We start from the raw sequence: 19,312 nt of genomic DNA, 5'->3' as shown, positions 1-19,312 counted from the left end.
TTGTCATTAAGAGACCTTTGATGTATGTACTCAACAGACTCTTTTATCTCCTTCTTCCTCTATGCCTCTCTCTCTCTGCCTCTACCGGCTCAACCAGTTTCTTTATTAATGCCGTCTTTAGGGAATGTTCTTTTGCTCAGAGCCCTCAACACACATCTGACATCTGGCTGACGCTCACGTATGTCGCTTTCTTTGGCACCAATCATTAGCCAGCTTCACAATGCTAAGTTAGTAGTTATTCTAGGTGTCTGTTCATCCCCTGTCGTTGAAGTTGATGGGAACAAAAACTATTTATTCTTTATTCTACTTATAAAACTGTGGTATGCAATCATAATATAGTGTGATATATTCTAGGGTGGTGAAAATCTGCCACATCTGGATATCAAAAGCACGTAAACTGCATTAAAACAGTATTTGAAAAGGCTGCACATGAAATACTGGTATTCAAACTCTCCCTTTGAACTCAAAGGATATAGAAACAGGACAATGTTGGCCTAATCGTGTTCTCTCTTTGAAGTGAGACATCACTATTAGGTGAAAAGGTAAGTATGCTTCTTTAGAAAATAAAAGCTTTTCATCATTTGTTAAGGCTGCAGCTCGAGCGATTTTCATAAAGGTGGTTTAAAACTTTGGATAACAGTGTTTTGGGACTGCCTTGGATGTAGCTTTAATGAAAGTGCGGCGCATGAAGCAAATAGCTAAAATGGCAAGAATAACACCAGCAGTAACGTTAGCCACATTAAAGGAGTCCTCTCTCGCATGCCAGATGTTGTCAGATTTAATGAGGAAAAACAAGAGGGAGCTGGATTTACGCAGACGTATTAAAGAAAACACAGGTGTCAGGCCTCCAACACTGACTTGACACAGCGTCCGTCCCTCAGCGTCCTTCCTGCAGAGACCCGTGAGACGAAGCAGTCCGAGCAAACACAGAAGCTTCAGTTCATTAGGTCAGAGCATCTTTCACGAGAGTGACGACAGTATTTCATAACATTTGCCTTTTGCAACACATAATCAGCTAACCAAGGTAATTACGTACACACCTCCGCTCACCTCCTCTCATATGCTAAAGCAGGCAATCAGCCAGGGAGTTAATTTGGCAGAGAAAAACAGGGGAAGAAACACCCACTCTGGAACCATTTGTCACCACAGTCCAACCTTGTTATTCAAACTAGTGAGCCTATTTGAAATTCCTCTCCGTGGTAAAACAGGGCCAAAATAATCAAGGGAGCATGATCACACTTAATTGATTCAGTGTACTTTTAAGATGCACTACGGGGTGCTGGGGTGACCTATTTCAGACTGCTCTTCAGAGGAACCAACTATCCCAGCAAGGGAGTAATGCACAACGAGGATTTTAATTATTGCAGGATCTGTGGCTACGACCGGAGGTGAAATGCTTCTGAAAGAACTGTGACACCACATTATAACACTGCCAGTGGTCCGGGGTATTACTCTTTGAATTTTCTGAGTTATATATGACAATAAATCGAAAAGACTGCGACTTTATTATTGATGCAGCTTAATTATGTGATCATGAAAACAGCTGATTTCTACTTTGTCTTGTCGTATTTTTTGAGAAATAGTTGTCCACAGATCTCAAATCTCAAACAGCCACAGGATTAACATAAAAAAATAACAAACACAACTTTTAGATAAATATTAGGGGTGGGAATAAAAATGATTCACCTATGTATTGCGTTTTTTTTTTTTTGTACGATTTTAAAATGTATTTTTTAATGCCAGAATCGATATATTTGTTTCATTTGAGTCTATGTGGAGGTAGAAGGAAGTTACCGGTTTTATTGTTGTAGTCAGAGTAATGTGAAGTCATATTCGTTCTGTATCCGTCAACCAAAACAAACAGCAGCCGGCTGCAGTGAGACGAAACGACAAAGAAGAAAACGGCAGAGGGTCCGCATGGATACGACCTGCACCCTCACTTTTCAATCCAAAGTGGACAACACTACACATACAGTAAAATATGGAAACACTTTGGGTTTCACACATTGCAGGAAAAGCTGAGCTAGACATCATGGCTAAAGCTGCATGCTAACTCTGTCATGAACAGGAAATGTTATCGTTTGCGGTAACGTGCAGTCAAGCCAGCCGCCACTTGCATCTCTGTGGTCAAATCAGCCGACGCTACAACTGTAGAGTACCCATATACTGACATTTATGTTAAATGCATTTCAAACAGCCCCGGTTGAGGTTGTAGCATGCTCAGTTTTAAAGCTAGAGCTAGGTATCATATGAAACTAGAAATCCTAAGGAATCCATTGGTACCAACCATGTCATGTTAGCTTGATGGGAGGAAGGGCTAAATAACGCTCCAAATTTATGTTAAATTTTGGCGAGGAAAAACTGACATGGCCATTTTCAAAGGGTTCTCTTGACCTCTGACCTCAAGATATGTGAATGCAAACTGTATCTTATTAGATAAAACAATAATTTCCATTTAAAAAAGGTAATAATAATAAGGCAATATATCTTATCGCAATACTCAGTATATTGCAAAATGTTTAAAAACACAATAACATTGTGACTTAAATATCATGATAATATCGTATCATGGAGCCTCTGGTGATTCCCACCCCTAACATTTACTCAAGAACTGTACTTAAGTACAATTTTTAGTTACTTTACTTGAATACTTCCAGATTATTACTACTGTTACTACTACTGTACTTAGTACTTCTGCTTTACTACAATTCAGAGGGAAATATTGTGTTTTTTTACGCAATTACATGTATTTAACAGCTGTATATGCTAGTTTGTTTGCAGATGAAGATGTTATATACAAAACCTACATGAGCTTATAAAATACAATGCATAGTTATAGATTAAATGACCTGTAACAGTATGTAGACTGAAATTAGTTCCACCTCAATAAACTGCTACATAAAATGCTGCTTACACATTAATGCATCAGTAAAAAGGAGACATTTTCTGCAGGTACTTTTGTAAATGTTATAACGTCATTGTAACATGAATGCAGGACTTGTACTTGTATTGGAGTATTTTACATTGTTGAATGGCTACTTTTAAAGTAAAGTATCAGAATACTTCGTCTTCCTCTGTGTAGAGGTTGCATTACTTCCAGGAGATGTGAAACACTGAACACATTTACTACCCCAACTATCAGAGTCAGTCCTCAGTGTCTCAACCCCGGTCTGACCCTCACAGTTCTGAGCAGTGGGATTTGATGAACACTTTGGGTCTCTTTAAACCCACCAGGATTCGCGTGAACCTGAACCTAAGTGAAGCCGCTATCTCCGTCTCGCTATCTAGGCAGAGCTCTAATGTTTTCCCCGCTGAGTGTAAGGAGGATGAGATCCTCAGTCATACCACCCTACTCTTCCTATTAAGATCAAAATCTCCTCTCAGGCCCTCGGGTGTCAACAAAGGGAGATGCAGTAAATGATATGCAAATTGAAAAGAAAAAAAAAAAAAGCTCTACAAATCAACTCGCCAGCCCTGCATTTCCGACACTTCACATCTTAAAAGAAAATTCCTGTATTTAGGGTGAAATTCAAAGTGAGGTCTAGCTCTGCCTCTGTGAGGCTATATGTGGTGATTCCAGCACTCAGACAGCACAAAGCCCCTCTAACTACAGGCGGCTCGCTGTGGGAGAACTCGTGGGGAGAGTTCGGGGTTTCAGAAGGATTTGTCTCTGGATCCGTCTTAGACAATAGACACGATGTTCTAAAATAGGTAGATTTTACCAAGTCAGGTTAACACAGTTTGAAACGAATCACGCTGCCTGCAAGATGAGGGGCTCCTTAGAGTAAATGTGGAGCAACGTAGAAACGATAATAGATTAGTCAACTGACTAAAAATCGATGATCTTTTTAATTTTAAACTGTTATTGTTGTCATTTATTGAGATTAAACACCAAACATATGCCGGTTAAATCTTTAAAAGTCTAAGGGTTTGTTTGCTTTTCTTCAGTTTAAGTCATTATAAATATAATGTAACTATAAAGAAAGGAATATCTGTATGTGTGTAGGCCTATGTGTGTGTGTGTGTGTCTGTCCTTGGCATATCTCAAGAACCCATCTACTTCACCGATCTAGAGTGCTGCAGGGTTGATGTATTTTTGTAGGCCAACCAGGAAGTTAGCATCGCCCTGGGTTCCCTCGACAGAAAGCCAATGGGATTTTTCCATTGGGTTTTGGATTATTTCAGAAAATAAGCTCTGTGGCAAACACACGTTTATGAAACTTACAGGTTTCGTACAGCAAGATAATCTCCACAAATGAACACTTTTATGGTTTTAGAGGCGTTAAATGCGATCGCCAGAAGTAAAAAGCTAACATTAGGCTATAAACGAACTACACTACGCATGACTTCACGTCACCACCACTAAGCTAAAGGTGGACTAGTGTTTGTCGTGATGACGTTTAGTAGTTTCATTTAGCCACTTGTTAGCAACCGTCTTTTTAAGACAAATAAAGGCTTTAAAATTCCCGACTGGGGTATTTATTGATGTATTTTTATTGTGATATTGGATATTGTGATATCCACAGACCTTATTTCAAGCATCTAACCAAAAACATATTCAAAAAATCCATTGACTTCCAGACAAGGGAACCAGAAGTGCTAAAATGCTAACTCACTTCCAGGTTTTAGGATTCATTTCTGCAGCACTCTATTGCTGGGGACCCAAGGGCATGCAGTGTCGAAATTGGTGCAATTTTGACACACAACCAATTCAATATTAATAAACTTTGAATAAACAAGAGATGTCTGAAAAAGTCTGAAAAACAATGCAGTAACATAAGTATGTAGCCTACATATAATACTTCATGGCTCTCTAATGGCATACATGAAGGGAGAGACGGAACATGGGGAGAGGATTAAGAAAGGTACATGATGGTATGTTGTCATGCAATGACATATGTACGATACGTCAACAGCTACAGAAAATAAATTTGGGGTTATGTTACATTACGAGGAAGGTTATCCACAGATGATTACTGTAACAATAGTCTCTTTAAACATAACAAAATTCCATGACTTTTCCAAAAATTTAAAGGATTTTACTTATTCCATGACTTTTCCAAGCCCAGAAAATTAGATTTTGAAATGCCATGACTTTTCCAGGTTTTCAATGACCGTGGGAACCCTGGGTTTAGGAAAAGATCGTGGTCTGGGTAAAATAACTAAAGTGGCGAGACAAATAAGTCAATGTTGACTCCTGGTTTCACACGGGACACGAACAGCGATCTCCTGGGTGAGAGTCTAGTGTTTTTAGACCCACCGCCTCCCTACGCAGACTTTTTCACTCTATGTCACCTGTCCTGGCTCTCGATTATATGGATTACATACAAATTGATTACGTCGGTTATATACTAATTATAGGGCCTCATGCAGCAACATTCTCTTACATTTCTGTAATATTTTCTCTTAATTTTCTGTTAAAATAAAAGAAGTCGACTCCAGATGCACCACACGTTCTTAACCATCCAAATCTGCTCTTACCCATGTGTGCTGAATGAATGATGAATCCTACTTGATCATGAATTGGAGGCGTGTGGCCAATGTTTATTATTGGCACAGGCAACGCCCCCTAAACACCATATAAGGGCAGGTGTTGTGCTGTGTGCAAATACTCTGACACATGCCCAAGAATTGGAGAGATGCCACCAAAACAATGCAGTAAGAAGAAGAAGAACTTCAACGGTAGTAAAACTGAGGCACTGAACGGCCATGCACACCAAACAGGCACGCCCCCCAACAACTCTGCAAGTAGCAATACCGGGAGCCCAGCAATCGGCCGCGCTCCGAACAAGCACTGCATTAATATTATAACATTTTTGACTGATGGCCAAAAACACAGTCAAAAGAAAAATGTAATACATTTCTTTTGTCTAAGGCATTTGCAACATCTGTATAATTTCACAGCAGTTTGTTAGATGAATGATAATTTCCAATTTAGTGCAGGTTTTAATACCCCGAAAAAAACCTCAGGAAAAAATGACACCATAATAATATTACACATATTTGCCACATTGAGAGGCACAATAGCAGCAAGTCAAACACCGGACTAGAAACCCCTCTTCTTGCAAAATTTAACATCTCTATTAGGGGTGTCCCAATATACTGTGGTATGACGATAACCGTGATATTTAAAAAAAAAAAAAATGAAATATCAATATCATGTTTATAATACATATATGATAATATCGTGTAAATAATCCAGCTCTTAAATCACAGTTTTGTAAATTTATGGTTATAGACTCTCTCTCCACCTCCCTACATCACTTTGAGTGTAATTAATTTGCCAAAAAAGAGACAAAACGCACAATAAACGAAGTTAAAGATGAATTTGACTGATAGCATTATCATTATGTTTTTCAAATTTTCTATAAATATCACGATAATATCATTATCGTGAATTCTTTTGGCCAAAATAATCATGTAGTGAAAATCTGATATTGTGACAGCCCTAATCTCTAACTATAATCCCGCATTATGGCTATAAAGCTGAAAGCTTACCACACAGAAAATAGCACAATGCTTTTGTAATATTTTCACTGATGAGTAATTTGTTCCTGTTGACACTTTCCGACCCCTTCGGATTAACAGCTGAGGGCATCGCCTGTACAGGTCACTTATTCTGCACTGCTGCTACTTGCTCCACATACCAGAGCACATCCAACACTGAGGATGTTCTTTGGAGTGTCTGTCTACATGTCTGGTGTGTCTGTCTTACCGGTTGACATGGTTGTAAGGCTCAGCTCTGACTGACGAGAGGCCCACTAGAAAGGGTGGGAGGGTGGGGCGGTCGCGTACTCTTCCTCAGGGATTGACTCCACCATTGACAGTAATTTGTAGTACTCATCTTCTCCATCCAGCACTTTGATTTGACTGTGATGGGAAAGGAGACGAGAAAATGGTGAGAAGTAAAAAAAAGTCTTGATGTGAAAAACTAGACATTTAGAATAAAAACAATATTTGCATATACAAAGATGAGGCGCATGCGTTTTCTTAAGTATACTGAGCTGAACCAGGATGTCATTTATAGTACAAATACAAGTCAGACCTTCAACAATTAAAATTAGCATGCTGACAAAGCCTTAATATGTAACCCCCTCTCTAATGACGCAGAGCAACTGCTCATAAAAAGCCTGTTATTTTTGGCTCTCCATTTACATTATAAGAAAACAACTCCATTTCTGGATTCTCCTATTCCACAAAGGGCCTGCTCTGTTTAGAGTTGCTGTAAGTAGGAAAGCAGTTATTTACCCAAGTTTTCTCGGCTTCCTCTTGCTCCCCTGGTAATCCAGAGTTCTCTGAGGAAAGGGCCAAGAGCACACAGTCAAAAGATGAGCAGAGAGTCATTAATTTTTAATTCAAAGTGATTTTGTGTTGAATGCGAGCAGATGCTGATAATATCAGAAGTCACAGCATAATTTTTTTCTGATCAAAGGGCTCAAGTGAGTCTGATGAAGCATGCATCTTGCTCAGCTTTGATAAACCACATCAATTATTCACCGTGAAGGCAGACATCCTGACATGAAAGCAACAGATAAAGAGCATAAGCACATGTTCAAGACAAGAGGCAGAGAAGCGTGGGGGTGGGGCTCCAGGGTCTGGCACAGGTAGGTTTAATTGTATTATCATGTGGAACCAAAGTCAGACAAAGGCCTTTATCGGCACTTTGAACTCACATTTAGCTGGTTGTAGTACAGGCTGTCTTCGGGGCTGTTGAGCAGCTTGGGCTGCTGGCCCCGCCGGCGAGGAGTTCTCTGCTGCAGCTTCATCACTGGACCTGCAACAGAGGAAAAATGAGGGCAGTGATCCAACCAAGCAAAACAACAACAAGCACCGACACGATGCTGATGGTGATGACAGCAGCAGTAAACAGATTCTGCCCTCCACTTTTTAAATCTGCACCCGCGTGTGACAAAGTGGCAGAAACATATTTTAAATTTTGTTGGTTTAGGTATAAGATTATGTAATTTCTTCTGACTCAATAACAGCTTAACATTACATAAATCCACACATATAAACCACATCTAATTATATCTCTCCTCACAGGTGCACGGCAGACGAGAGTTCAATTTGCCAAGTAGCTACAATGGAGGAGGCAGAGGTGAGACTGTGGTGTGTGTGGTTAGAATTTAAACTTTCCTGTGACCAAAACCACCAAAAAGAGAGATAATTGATTTCTTGAACATGTTTACACATAGGCTCAGATCATACTATTCCTTCACAATAGAAACAAGTGAAAACTAATGTAGTGCCAGTTATAATACAAACATGACAGCTGTGACCATCTCAAAATAATTTGCAAACAGTCCCCGGAGAAATAAACACTGTGACGACAGAGTGATGACACTGAAAAAGGGCGGCAACGTTTAAAAGTGCTGATGATCATATTTACTATATTTCAGTCAAGATGTACGAGTTATAATAATATTGCGTAGATGTGTGATCATAAAATGTGTTGAGTATTTTTGTCAGAGTCTGAGAGTAAATAAAGTATTTTAATCGCAATTAATAATAGGCGAGACCATTTAATACATTTTGTAACACTTTGACTCTATGATGCCCATGTCTATAATGCATTATACACAGATTATAACACACTTAGAATGTGTTATAATCTGTGTATAGCACTGTATAATTATAGTTATAAGCACTCATGACTATTCATGATACTTATTTTCTATGATCCTTGACCTTATAAGGCATTATAAAATACTTTATAATGTGTTATGATTTTTGTTATAAATCATTATGAATATTTAGTGTGTATAACGATAATTATGATGTGCAATAAGCGGATTATAATGCATTATAAGCATGTTTATAAGGCATTATAGACATGGGCATCATAGAAAGTGTTACCGAGGATTTCTTTTCAATGCATCAAACTTTTGTCTCAGTGAGGAGTTGAACACTGAGTTATCTTGTAATTGAAGAAGTAGTTCGTTAGTGCTGTGGCAGCCGAGAGGCTTTAAAGAGGAAGGTTGTAGGGAGTTGTTTACAGTGGCTGTTTTTGTCTTTTACAAGGTGCAGTTTCTCTGCTGAAGACAGTTTTCTGGAATATATGAGCGAAAGTAGAGTCTACAATTAGCCATATAGGATATTGTTGGTTTAGAACTAATTATTCGCCAATAAACAAGATCAGGGTCAAGTAGAATGTTTTAATGTATTGCAACTGAAATTAGCCAAGTTGTCAAAGTAATTAATGAGAAGTAAATCCACTGCAGAGCAGTAAAATGCAGCCCAGTGTTGGTCAAACACAGACATTTAAAATAACCAAAATAAAGATAGAGGCCAGTTCGGAAGCCTTAGAGGTGCTAGTTTGTGAGTTTTGTTGTCTTTGGACAGAGCCAGGCTAGCTGTAGCCTCCTGTTTCCAGTCTTTATACTAAGCTAAGCTAAACTGACACCAGCTGTAGGTCCATACTTAGTGTTCAGAGATGAGAATGTTCTTATCCAACTCTTAGCATGGAAACCAATGAGCACATTTACACAAAACAAACCATTTCTTTAAAGGTTGAGTTCACCTAAATCAAAATGATTTTCACATGGACAATGTGGTGTTTAAAATCGCTTTTGAAAAAATTATTATTATTATTATTAATTCGCTAGAGCCAGTGTTTGGGTTGTATGGCGGAGCAACATGGCAGAGGACCCACTCCCTATGTAGATATAAACGGCTCATTACAAGCTAACGAAAACACGATTCTTAGTTTCAGGTAATTACATACTAATGAAAACATAATTATGAATATAATATTCCATTTCTGCTAATCCCCCGAAATGTTCCTTTAAAGTGAAGTGACAACCATTAGCTGGCCTATGAAAAATAAATATCCTACACTGACTCAGCAGATCTACAAGACTCTAGATGTAGAAGTTCACCCTCCTACTTCCTACTGAAACCAATGACACAGTTGTGAGCGGTAGCTAATCTGTTAAACAGAGTAAGAAGTCATTTATGATTCCCACCCATTGAATGACTTCTCTACTCTCTGCTGCTGCTTCTCTTCCAGCAGAGGACCAAATCTTTGGCAGCGTAATGTTTTCCCTGATTGTTCAAAACAGTGAACTGAAGAATTAATTATTACAATGCACCACAGAAATGTTATTGATGACTTACGAAAGATAACGAGTGATAACCTGATTATTCAAGCATAATACAATTACGAAGGCTTATTACATTCCTACTACTACATTCTTCTGTACAGCACACACACAGGGTTTCAAAATTTTATAGGTTACAAAAGTGTGTTTTAAAGCTGAGACACCTTTACAAGGAAGCATCTATATTTAATGTCAGATAACGTTTCATCTTCTTTGCCTACGTTTTGGGTGAGACAGGACATTTCTTCATCATCTCTTGCTACCTCGGCTTCTCTACCTTGACTAAAGCTGCATTTGCTTTTTCCATCTTAACACTACTTTGTACTCACTTTGAACAGACCTCATCACATCTCAATCCTATACATCAAAGAGCAAGCTCCCCCTCAACCCCCCCTCCCATATTTCCTCGGCTTTCTTGATATTATTCAAACCAGCGCAGGTTTACTAAAGTCACACTTTGTAAATGCCCAGAAAGTTCCTGTCAGTTCTGAGATATTAGCTAACTTTTACCGTGAATCTTATCTATCCGTGCCTCAGAGGTGCGAACCGTCCACTGTGTGAATCCTTGTCACCCCTGAGTATTCGAGGATGTTTGTATGGGTCTCATAAACAGAGGAAAATAGCTGTGAAAATAAAAACAGTTGTGTGTATTTCTTCTAAACAAGCTTCGTTTGGCTGCATCAAAAGCACTGTAAATATTACATAGAGACAAATTGCACAACGTTGCAACATGTTATAATGAAAAGAAAATATAACAGCACAAATAGGATATTTGCACCTTGCATTTAAGTTAAACAATGTCTGTATGTAGGACATTGTTCTGCTAATGATGCAGAAATGGATTTGATAAGCAAATGTTTTATTCCCCTGAAATTGCATCAAAGCACTCAATCACAAATAATGAATCCTAACGTCCTTGAACGAAGTTTCAAAATTCAATAGACTGCATAGTCTGTGCTTTCAACAAATATGTTTTGTTTATCTTAAAAAATAGCAAGTCCAATAATTTAAAAAAGGGATGCACTGACTCTTAACTGCGTTCAGTGCAAGCATGACAGAGTCCCCGTTTGCTGCCGCTGTACCTTAACGACAAGTTAAGATCTTGAGCAGAATGATTTAGTTATTATATCGGAATTGCATTGGAAAAGGTTTAATTTTCAATCCGCAAGTGCCGCAATCTTCCTTACTAACGGTGTCTTAAAAGCTGTAACAAGTGAAAGTTTAACCTTGCGACTGTTGATTTCACTGGCTATACAACCCGGTATCACGCTAAAGTGTGTAATACACCCACCTGTTCACCAGAGGGTAGTGTGTCAGTGTCACGTTTTGCCTCGCCGAGGCGTGAATATTACACCCCTGTATGAAGGTGCAGTAGCCTTCCAGCAGGGGGCAACAAAACCACTCATTTGGTTTAGGCAAAAAAAACAAACTTAGTTAGGTTTAGGAAAAACGTTATGGTTGGCCTTAAAATAAGTACGTAAACTAAGTACAATGCGTATGGAAACAACGTAACATAACAACGTCACAAATCAGAAATGTCGTTAAAAAACAAAACACCGGTCTCCTGGTTGAAAGTCCTGTGTTTGTTGGACCCATCCATCTCCCCTCCCGCCGGCCATAACCAGTCTTTGTTGCTTTTTATTTTACGTCACTAGCTCTGAGCGTAGCAAATTTACGCAAACGCGTTTACATTGCAGTCAGTACAGACTACATGCCGGACAAATGACGCAAAAAACAAGAACGGTGTTCTTACTGCACGCTTTTGCCTTGCCCATTATCTTGTCATTCCTACACCTTTTCATGCAGCTGGGCTCGGCTATAAGGACGACGGTCGCCGGTAAATTCATTAAGCTAATTAACATTAATTCTGTGAGTTGGCCAAACTGAAAAAAACAAAACAAGTTCTGGCTGTTTCCAGATTATAATGCTCTCTGCAAGGTGGTGTCTGTACACTTAAAAATGGTTTTGTCAAGGAAGCAACACCACTCTGTATCATTTTTAGCCATGCTAGCGGCATCGCTCTAGGGATACGGTTGTTCCACTTCTTTGGTCCAGACTGAAATATCTATACAACTCTTGGATGGATTGTCATGAAATTTGGTACTGATATAATAGCCATGGTCCCTGGAGGATGAATCCTACTGACTTTTCCTCTAGCGCCACCATGAGGTTAATATTTGTGGTTTTGAGTGTAAGGTCTCAACAACTATTGGATGGATTGTCATGATCCCCTGTCTTCCCATGTCCCCTAAGGATGAATTATGATATCTCTGATGATCCCCTGACTTTTCTTTAAGCATCATCATCAGGTCAAACACTTAATCTGGCCAATACTTTGGTTTATGACCCAATACTTGCTAAGCTAATAACATTCCCATCAGCTGTGCTTTTGTGTTTAGCGCCTAATTTGCAAATGTGTGAGCATGCTGACGTTAGCATTTGGCTCAACACCATTCAACAGCATTATTTTATGTGTTTCTATTAATGTAGGCACAAGATTATTTTGTGATTGTGGTAGGTATAATCATATTTTGTTTAATAACACAAATACAGGGCTGTAGTTACATTTATAAAAAAAATCACTGATTGCAATATTGGTGGAGGAAATCGCAATTAGATGTTTTCCTAAAATGGCTCAGCTGCTGGATATCTATCTACCGCTGCAGATCTGGAGCCCGAAACATGACACACGGGGGTTGAGCATCACCATTTATCCATTCTGACCTGCAGCGATTAGAGCGTGTAGCAGATCAGAGGATGGGTCAGAACTCCCATCTCTGGGCCTCTGTTTGGGAAATCACTGCCATTTGATCCAGGCCAGCCCCAGAGGAATGCTGCTCCTGCAGATATATTACAGGCGAGGAGGCAGCCAAACTGGCCTCTGGCAGGGGAGCGTGGCTTGGACATGGGCAGGCAGAGCTGGGAAGGGGTCAGTCAGTGGCTCACACCGGGGGTTTGCTAAATGATCGTGGGTAATGTCTGCTGTTTGGGGTGGGGAGGAATAATGGTCGACTGGGAATACAGAGGCAGCGCGCTTCATACAATATTGATTTCTCCGTATCAAAAGAAAGCCAAGCAGAGTTTGCTCTTCTCGGTGAGAAACTTACATATTGTACATGTTTGCTTCTTGAGATAAAAAGGGCTGGAATTCTTTTTGAGATAGGTGTTTCTTTCATTTTCAAAGAGCAGCAGATGACTCGTATTACATCTCTAAATACCACTTTGAAAAGCAGAATGCTCCTCAGAAACAACATAAAAGAGCTGCTAAAAGGGATTTTTAGTGGAATAAATTAAAGATGTATCGATTTACTTCCCAGATCACGTGCTGCAATCACCTGACTTTTCCCAGACCACAGAGAACCACTTGGGCTTTGTTTATTCAGATGGAGGGAGCAGAGGCACCAAAAGGCATGGATTATAAGGAAAAATCATCAGCAGGGGCCTTTGATGTCTAAATGAGGCATGTGCAACCCAGACCCCTCTCTTTACCTCACAACCGCCTCTTCACACACACACACACACACACACACACACACATATGCATAAACCCAGACACATGCATACAAACTTGCTTGCACACACACATACCCACATATGCATGCATGCTCACTAACACAGACATTATTCCTCAGTTGCAAACAAAGACTCCAAACAGATATCTGAAGTTGAAGAGGATTTCCAGAACTTTGCAGGGCTCCTGAGATTTATTACCGTCATTTTGAACATCATACTTAAATAGCAACTCATGTGCTTTAAATTATAAGACATACTTGGTCAAGTCCTGCAGATAATGCTGAAAAAGAGTAGTTCCTGCATCTGTTTTCACTAATGGAAGCAGAGGATGTTGTTACTTACAACCAATTTTTCACACTGAAATCAATCATTTCCCCTGACAGCAGTTTTGGAACTTTGACTCCTAAATAAATGTTTGCATGGAGGAAAAATCTGTGAACTTTGTGGAGGTCAATCATTTGCCGCAGACATAAAACGTGTAATTTATAAATGTGACCTAGCAGGATGAGTAAAAAGTAAGTAGTGAGGAGGGAAAACCAGGCCAAAAATAGATTAAATATGCAAATGAGTGGCATTAAGCTTCTTCTCTCCTGATCGGTGTGATCCATTGTAATTTTATTCGATACAAATTTAACTATATAAAACTGTATTTTGTCAACAACAATAACAAACTAAGAGGGTTTTGTGTTTGGAAAAACTTTGTTGAACTACGTCAAATGAGTCACTTCACGTGTGCAAAATTAGAGAGAACTTGGAGTATCATTTTCCACCTAGATTTTACGTCTGAGGAGATTATTCTGCTGGAATTGTGATGATGAGTAGTTTGGAAGTACATCCTGTTAACTACTCCCACTGACATTAAGAGGATTACGTAGGTAGCGTCAGACAGAGGCAACTCCTTCCGTTAAGTTGAGTCTTTCCTATCCCTTCCAAATCTCTGCTGCCGCTACGTCGAGCCTGTAATTTGCCTAAAACTGAAGGCATCCGGTTGAGACGCTGCGATATGTGGAGACAGACAGATCAATCATAAGGCTGAGAGACAGCGAGAGGGGTGGGAGCGTATTTGTCTAGAGAACATGGAGAGGGTGGATCATTTGTCTGGCAGATGCATGTTGATATGGTGATGCTGATGCTGCTTTGAAGGTGGCGGTGGTGGTGGTGGTGGTGGTGGGTTGTGGAGCAGCACCTGGTGGCTGCAAACCTTGTGGGAGGACATGTGGGAAGACGTTTTAAGAGCTGAGGGAGGGAGCGAGTAAAGAGGAAAGTGAGATGTACTGGTGAGTGTGGGTTTGACCTCAGTGTGGGTAAAACAGCATTCACATTTCCAATGAGCTCTCCCAGCTGCAGCTATAAAGCCCAGAGAGAGCTCAGGGCTACAAACAAAATCAATTCTTATTGACTGTACCATGTTATGCACTGAGGGGACATAACTATAACCAATAAGTCAACATGAACTTCAACTATCCTTCGCACCCTTTTCATTTTTCTCCTTCCTCATCCCTTCAAACGACCAGGTTAACTATCTTCCAAGGCGCAGAGGTAATTGGTCTCTGTGTTGTGGCGCCACTTTATCACTGTCTCTCTCTTGACATGTATGTTTACCACAACTATAATCTTCAAAAAGCCTGTTAACATAAGTAGCTCAGCTTTCATAAACCATAAAGTCAGCTCTGACTGATCCTCAGCACCATCCTGTTTACCACGCTGAGGAGCATAAGCAGCACTCTGATCATATCTGCTGCTTGCTAGCAAAGGCTTTCTTTCTGCACACGCCTCTGTGTGACTCATTTCCAAACATGTATTAATATTCAGGTTCGGGAGACAGGTGACGAGAGGTGACATCGTCTTGAGCGTGCAGCTTACGTGACTTCGCTGTGTATGTGTAACTTTTTCTCTGACAAAACACGGGAAATCAAAGGTTGGTGCTGCAGACATCTGAGAGCGCCTGGAGTACAAAGTGCTTTAATGCTGTCTACCCACCATAAAATGCAACACTGCAGGTATTTTGCTAAAGAGTGAAAATAGCTGCCTAGCCTGATGTCAGATATACAGTGAAACAGACACATATCCAAATCATCTCACTCCATAATCTGCTCCGTTTCATACATGGAAGAAAAAAACTGGGCTGAGCGAAACACTAGGCTTTGTCAAATCACTTAGAAAAGACCAAACGTCCGTCAAACACACTGAGAGGTTCCAGGTCACGCCCCGGTGTTTTGGCATGGGAGCAGAGTGTGTGTGTGCGAGGGTGCGTGTGTCTGGAGGGGTGGGGTAATTCGATTTCCATGGCTAATTTTCTGTTTTTCTCCACTGGTGTCCTGAAACACTCCAGGTCGAGAGAACCGATGCGATCACCAGAGGCGACAGCAGGATGAGACACAGGAAGGAGCCTGGTCTCCAAACATCTGGCAGGGCAAGGCTTCCATGACTCGCTCAACCTCGGGATGAAAAAAAAGAGGCCCTCAGATCTGCAGGGATCAAAGTGTGCCCTGGGTGCCTGAGCCACCGTGGCCTCCCTCAGCATATTCAAATGGGGTTTCCTGAAAGAAGCCGGAGCCACAAGCAGGCCTTGGAACATAAACGAGGCAGGAAAAGGGGCGACGATGAATACCTGAAAATCTGTGTGCTCGCCACACAAAATAAGCCCATGGCGGAAGAGGAAGAGGATTTTATTTTTGTCAGGGCATTTAAATAGAATATAACTGAACTGTCAGATATAGAATATTATTCATGTGCCCAAGGCTTACTCAGTATAGAGACCCTTCAATTGATCTAATAACAAAAAGAAGTCTGGGAGTGTTTGACTTACTGCAATAAATGATGCCAATGAGACTAAACTAGAAAAGTTTTAGGTTGCATTAAATTGGTGATTCCCAACCTGGAGGTCACAACCCCGAGATAACTGAACACTGCAAAAAACACCTTCTTATACCAACTTGAGTCCTTAAAGTCTTATGATCTTAAAACAAGTGAGACTATTTGTTTTTTACTCCTACGTAAATTAATTTGTAAATTAACGCAAACTTTAACGCAAAAACATTTCAATGCCACTAATTTCTTGTAACGCATTAACGGAATTTGCGATTTTTAGGTCGTAGCAGGCTCAGTTTTAAAGCTAGAGTGAAGATCATATGAAAATATAAAACCTAAGGAATCCATTGGTACCAACCATGTCATACTAGCTTGTCCCGAAGGAGGCTAAATAACGCTCCAAACGTACACTACATTTTGGCGAGGAAAAACTGTCATTGCTTGTTGGGCTTGAGTTTGCCATATGATTAGAGCATATGTTTTATGCTAAATGCAGTACTTGTGAGGGTTTCTGGACAATATGTGTCATTGTTTTGTGTTGTTAAGTGATTTCCAATAAAAATATATACATACATTTGCATAAAGCAGCATATTTGTCCACTCCCATGTTGATAAGAGTATTAAATACTTGACAAATCTCCCTTTAAGGTATGTTTTGAACAGATAAATAATTAATTTGCGATTAATCACGATTAACTATGGACAATCATGCGATTAACTGTGATTAAATATTTCAATTGATTGACAGCCATAGCTTCAAGACAAAGACACTCATTTCTAGAAAATTCTTGTGAAAATAAGTTGATTTCTCTTGAAAAAAAAGTTGAAATTATCTTTAATTCTAGACTGAAATTACTTTAGGATGGAAAACATTAATAGTTATAATCAAGGGTATACAAAAGTAAAACACAAAATTAGGTTTAGTTTTCAGACTTTTTTCATATTTTTGCTTTTTTTCCTGGATACATTCACCTCTCAGCGACTCTAAAAATCCTTCAAATGAAACAAATCTGAGCAGCTCAAAGTCTTTTCCACACTGAAGCCACAGCCCATAAAGAGAGGTTGCAAGTAGACTTTGCTTTATCTTAAGAGGTTGCAAGTAGCCTTAAAGGTTGGAGGTCAGTGCATTAGGTGATACAGTATAAAGTAGAGCATTGTGCTACATTTAATGGTTTAAAAGCTCAACTTTTAATTATTTGATTTACTTTTAATTGTTATATAGCAATTAAATAATCGAAATACTGAGTGGGATCCTCCTAAAAGGCGAAGCAATGTGACTTTTACACATGAAATGAAACATCCTACATCCTTGTCTTAGGTAGCTGGGTGTCAAACTACAAAGAAATAATAAAAACAAGAAAGTAATTCAGCTGTTAGTTTAAAACTCCGTTAGAAAATGACTGGAAGCTCCAGTGACACAGGACAAAACACACTTTTGAGCAAAAGGCCCTCATACTGGCATTTGCTGCAACGTTTCCCTCCATAATCACTCTGACATTATAAATTCATCAAACACTGCCTCCCTTCAGCAGCAGTGATGCCTGGGAGCGGGGGTCACCTGTATGCAGCATTACCGAATTAGCCGCTATCTAACCCAGACCTGCTGTGGCGTGCTGACACTAATCCCGGGCCCGCTGGAGAGCCCTGTCTGTGTTACATTATCATGTCTAATCCCCGTAATCTCTCAGCCGCGCCGCTAAACGCTATTTCACCTCCGTCTCGTACCTCATACCCCTCTAATAACATTAATGAAGGGCCGGGCCCCTATTACCCAGACTACCCCAGTGGTGGGCTGGGTGACGGCCGTAATCGGAGGCCCCCTACGCAGCCACCCACTCAGCCTTCCAGGCAGCAGGAATTAATGTAATTCATCGCCTGGGGCAAAAAGCAAACCAAACATATGTTCAACAAATCAGGGTTTGTGTATTTTCTTGTCACCGTTACTGTGCAGGTCTATTAGAGTCATTGATGAGATCCTTAGTGAAGGGCTCGCCGTGCGGGAGAGTGAAAGCTTTGAAGTGCTCATGCCACTTCGAAAAAGCCCCCCCACTTGCCATGAGACGTTTATGAAGAGCTGACCCGGGTTATTAAAATACCGCAGAAATGATCACCCATAATGCTTCTCTCTTTTTTGCTGTCAACAAAGAATGGCAGCAGAGGATTGGCTGGGATGAAAGGTTGAAAGGGGCCCTGTATTAAAAATGGCACTTTATCCATTAAGGCGGGATTTCTGCTGTCTCTTTGTGTAATTACCTGCACCCGCCAGCTCTGTGCTCGGGCTTACCTTGTTTACACTGCATGTCTCGCAGTCTAGCTGTCTCCCTGCAAGGCTTCGTTACACTGTCTTCTGCTCTGCCTTTGTCTCTCTTGATGTCTTTCACTTGTCTGTCTCGGCTGTCGAGGCCAACCTTGAAAGAGGAGGCGTAAACACACCCAGAAGAGCAATGTCAATGAAAGCAGCGGATAAATAGACACAAGTCAAAGCAAGCTCCGTAATATGTTTTTTTTTTTCAATTTAGTCATGTAGACACTGTATTCATTTATTTACAATTTACACTTTGGCACTCATATAACTCAAACCCATTAATGTGCTTTGCAATGTTAATCAAATGCTAATGCAATTGCATATCCCCCTTTACTAGCCCTACCTCCTAGCAAACAGCACCACACTGACTTAATTGTGAGGGTAAAAAACAGCTCATACAGACTTCCTCTCATATTTAATTTTATCTTTGAATAAAAGAGCTATAGGAAAGTATTAATCTGCTTAACATTTCTAAGTACATCCTCCAAAGGATTTTGCTTTTTTAATCTTACATATGCTCAGCAGAGTTACTGGCAAAAACTGTACATTTTCCTCATTTCATCCTTTCAACATCAAATGGTGA

At 40.1% G+C, this 19,312-nt stretch overlaps 1 protein-coding gene across 4 annotated transcripts in view; it reads right to left on the bottom strand.

Moving 5' to 3' along the window:
* The window catches only part of myo3b (myosin IIIB), a 70,161-nt gene that overhangs the window by 2,807 nt on the left and 48,042 nt on the right, over positions 1–19,312 (bottom strand). For all 4 annotated transcript variants that reach the window (XM_037790965.1, XM_037790966.1, XM_037790967.1 and 1 more), the window contains 4 exons: positions 18,709–18,832; positions 7,674–7,774; positions 7,249–7,295; positions 6,716–6,870 (listed from right to left, as the gene is read on the bottom strand). In XM_037790965.1, the coding sequence (XP_037646893.1) occupies positions 6,762–6,870; positions 7,249–7,295; positions 7,674–7,774; positions 18,709–18,832 (381 nt within the window). In that variant the 3' untranslated portion in view covers positions 6,716–6,761. The remainder of the gene's footprint in view (positions 1–6,715; positions 6,871–7,248; positions 7,296–7,673; positions 7,775–18,708; positions 18,833–19,312) is intronic.

The sequence above is a fragment of the Sebastes umbrosus genome, chromosome 13 (assembly GCF_015220745.1).
Source record: "Sebastes umbrosus isolate fSebUmb1 chromosome 13, fSebUmb1.pri, whole genome shotgun sequence".
Taxonomy (NCBI): domain Eukaryota; kingdom Metazoa; phylum Chordata; class Actinopteri; order Perciformes; family Sebastidae; genus Sebastes; species Sebastes umbrosus.
Note: the sequence above shows the minus strand (reverse complement) of the source record. Positions and strands in the feature narration are given on the sequence as shown.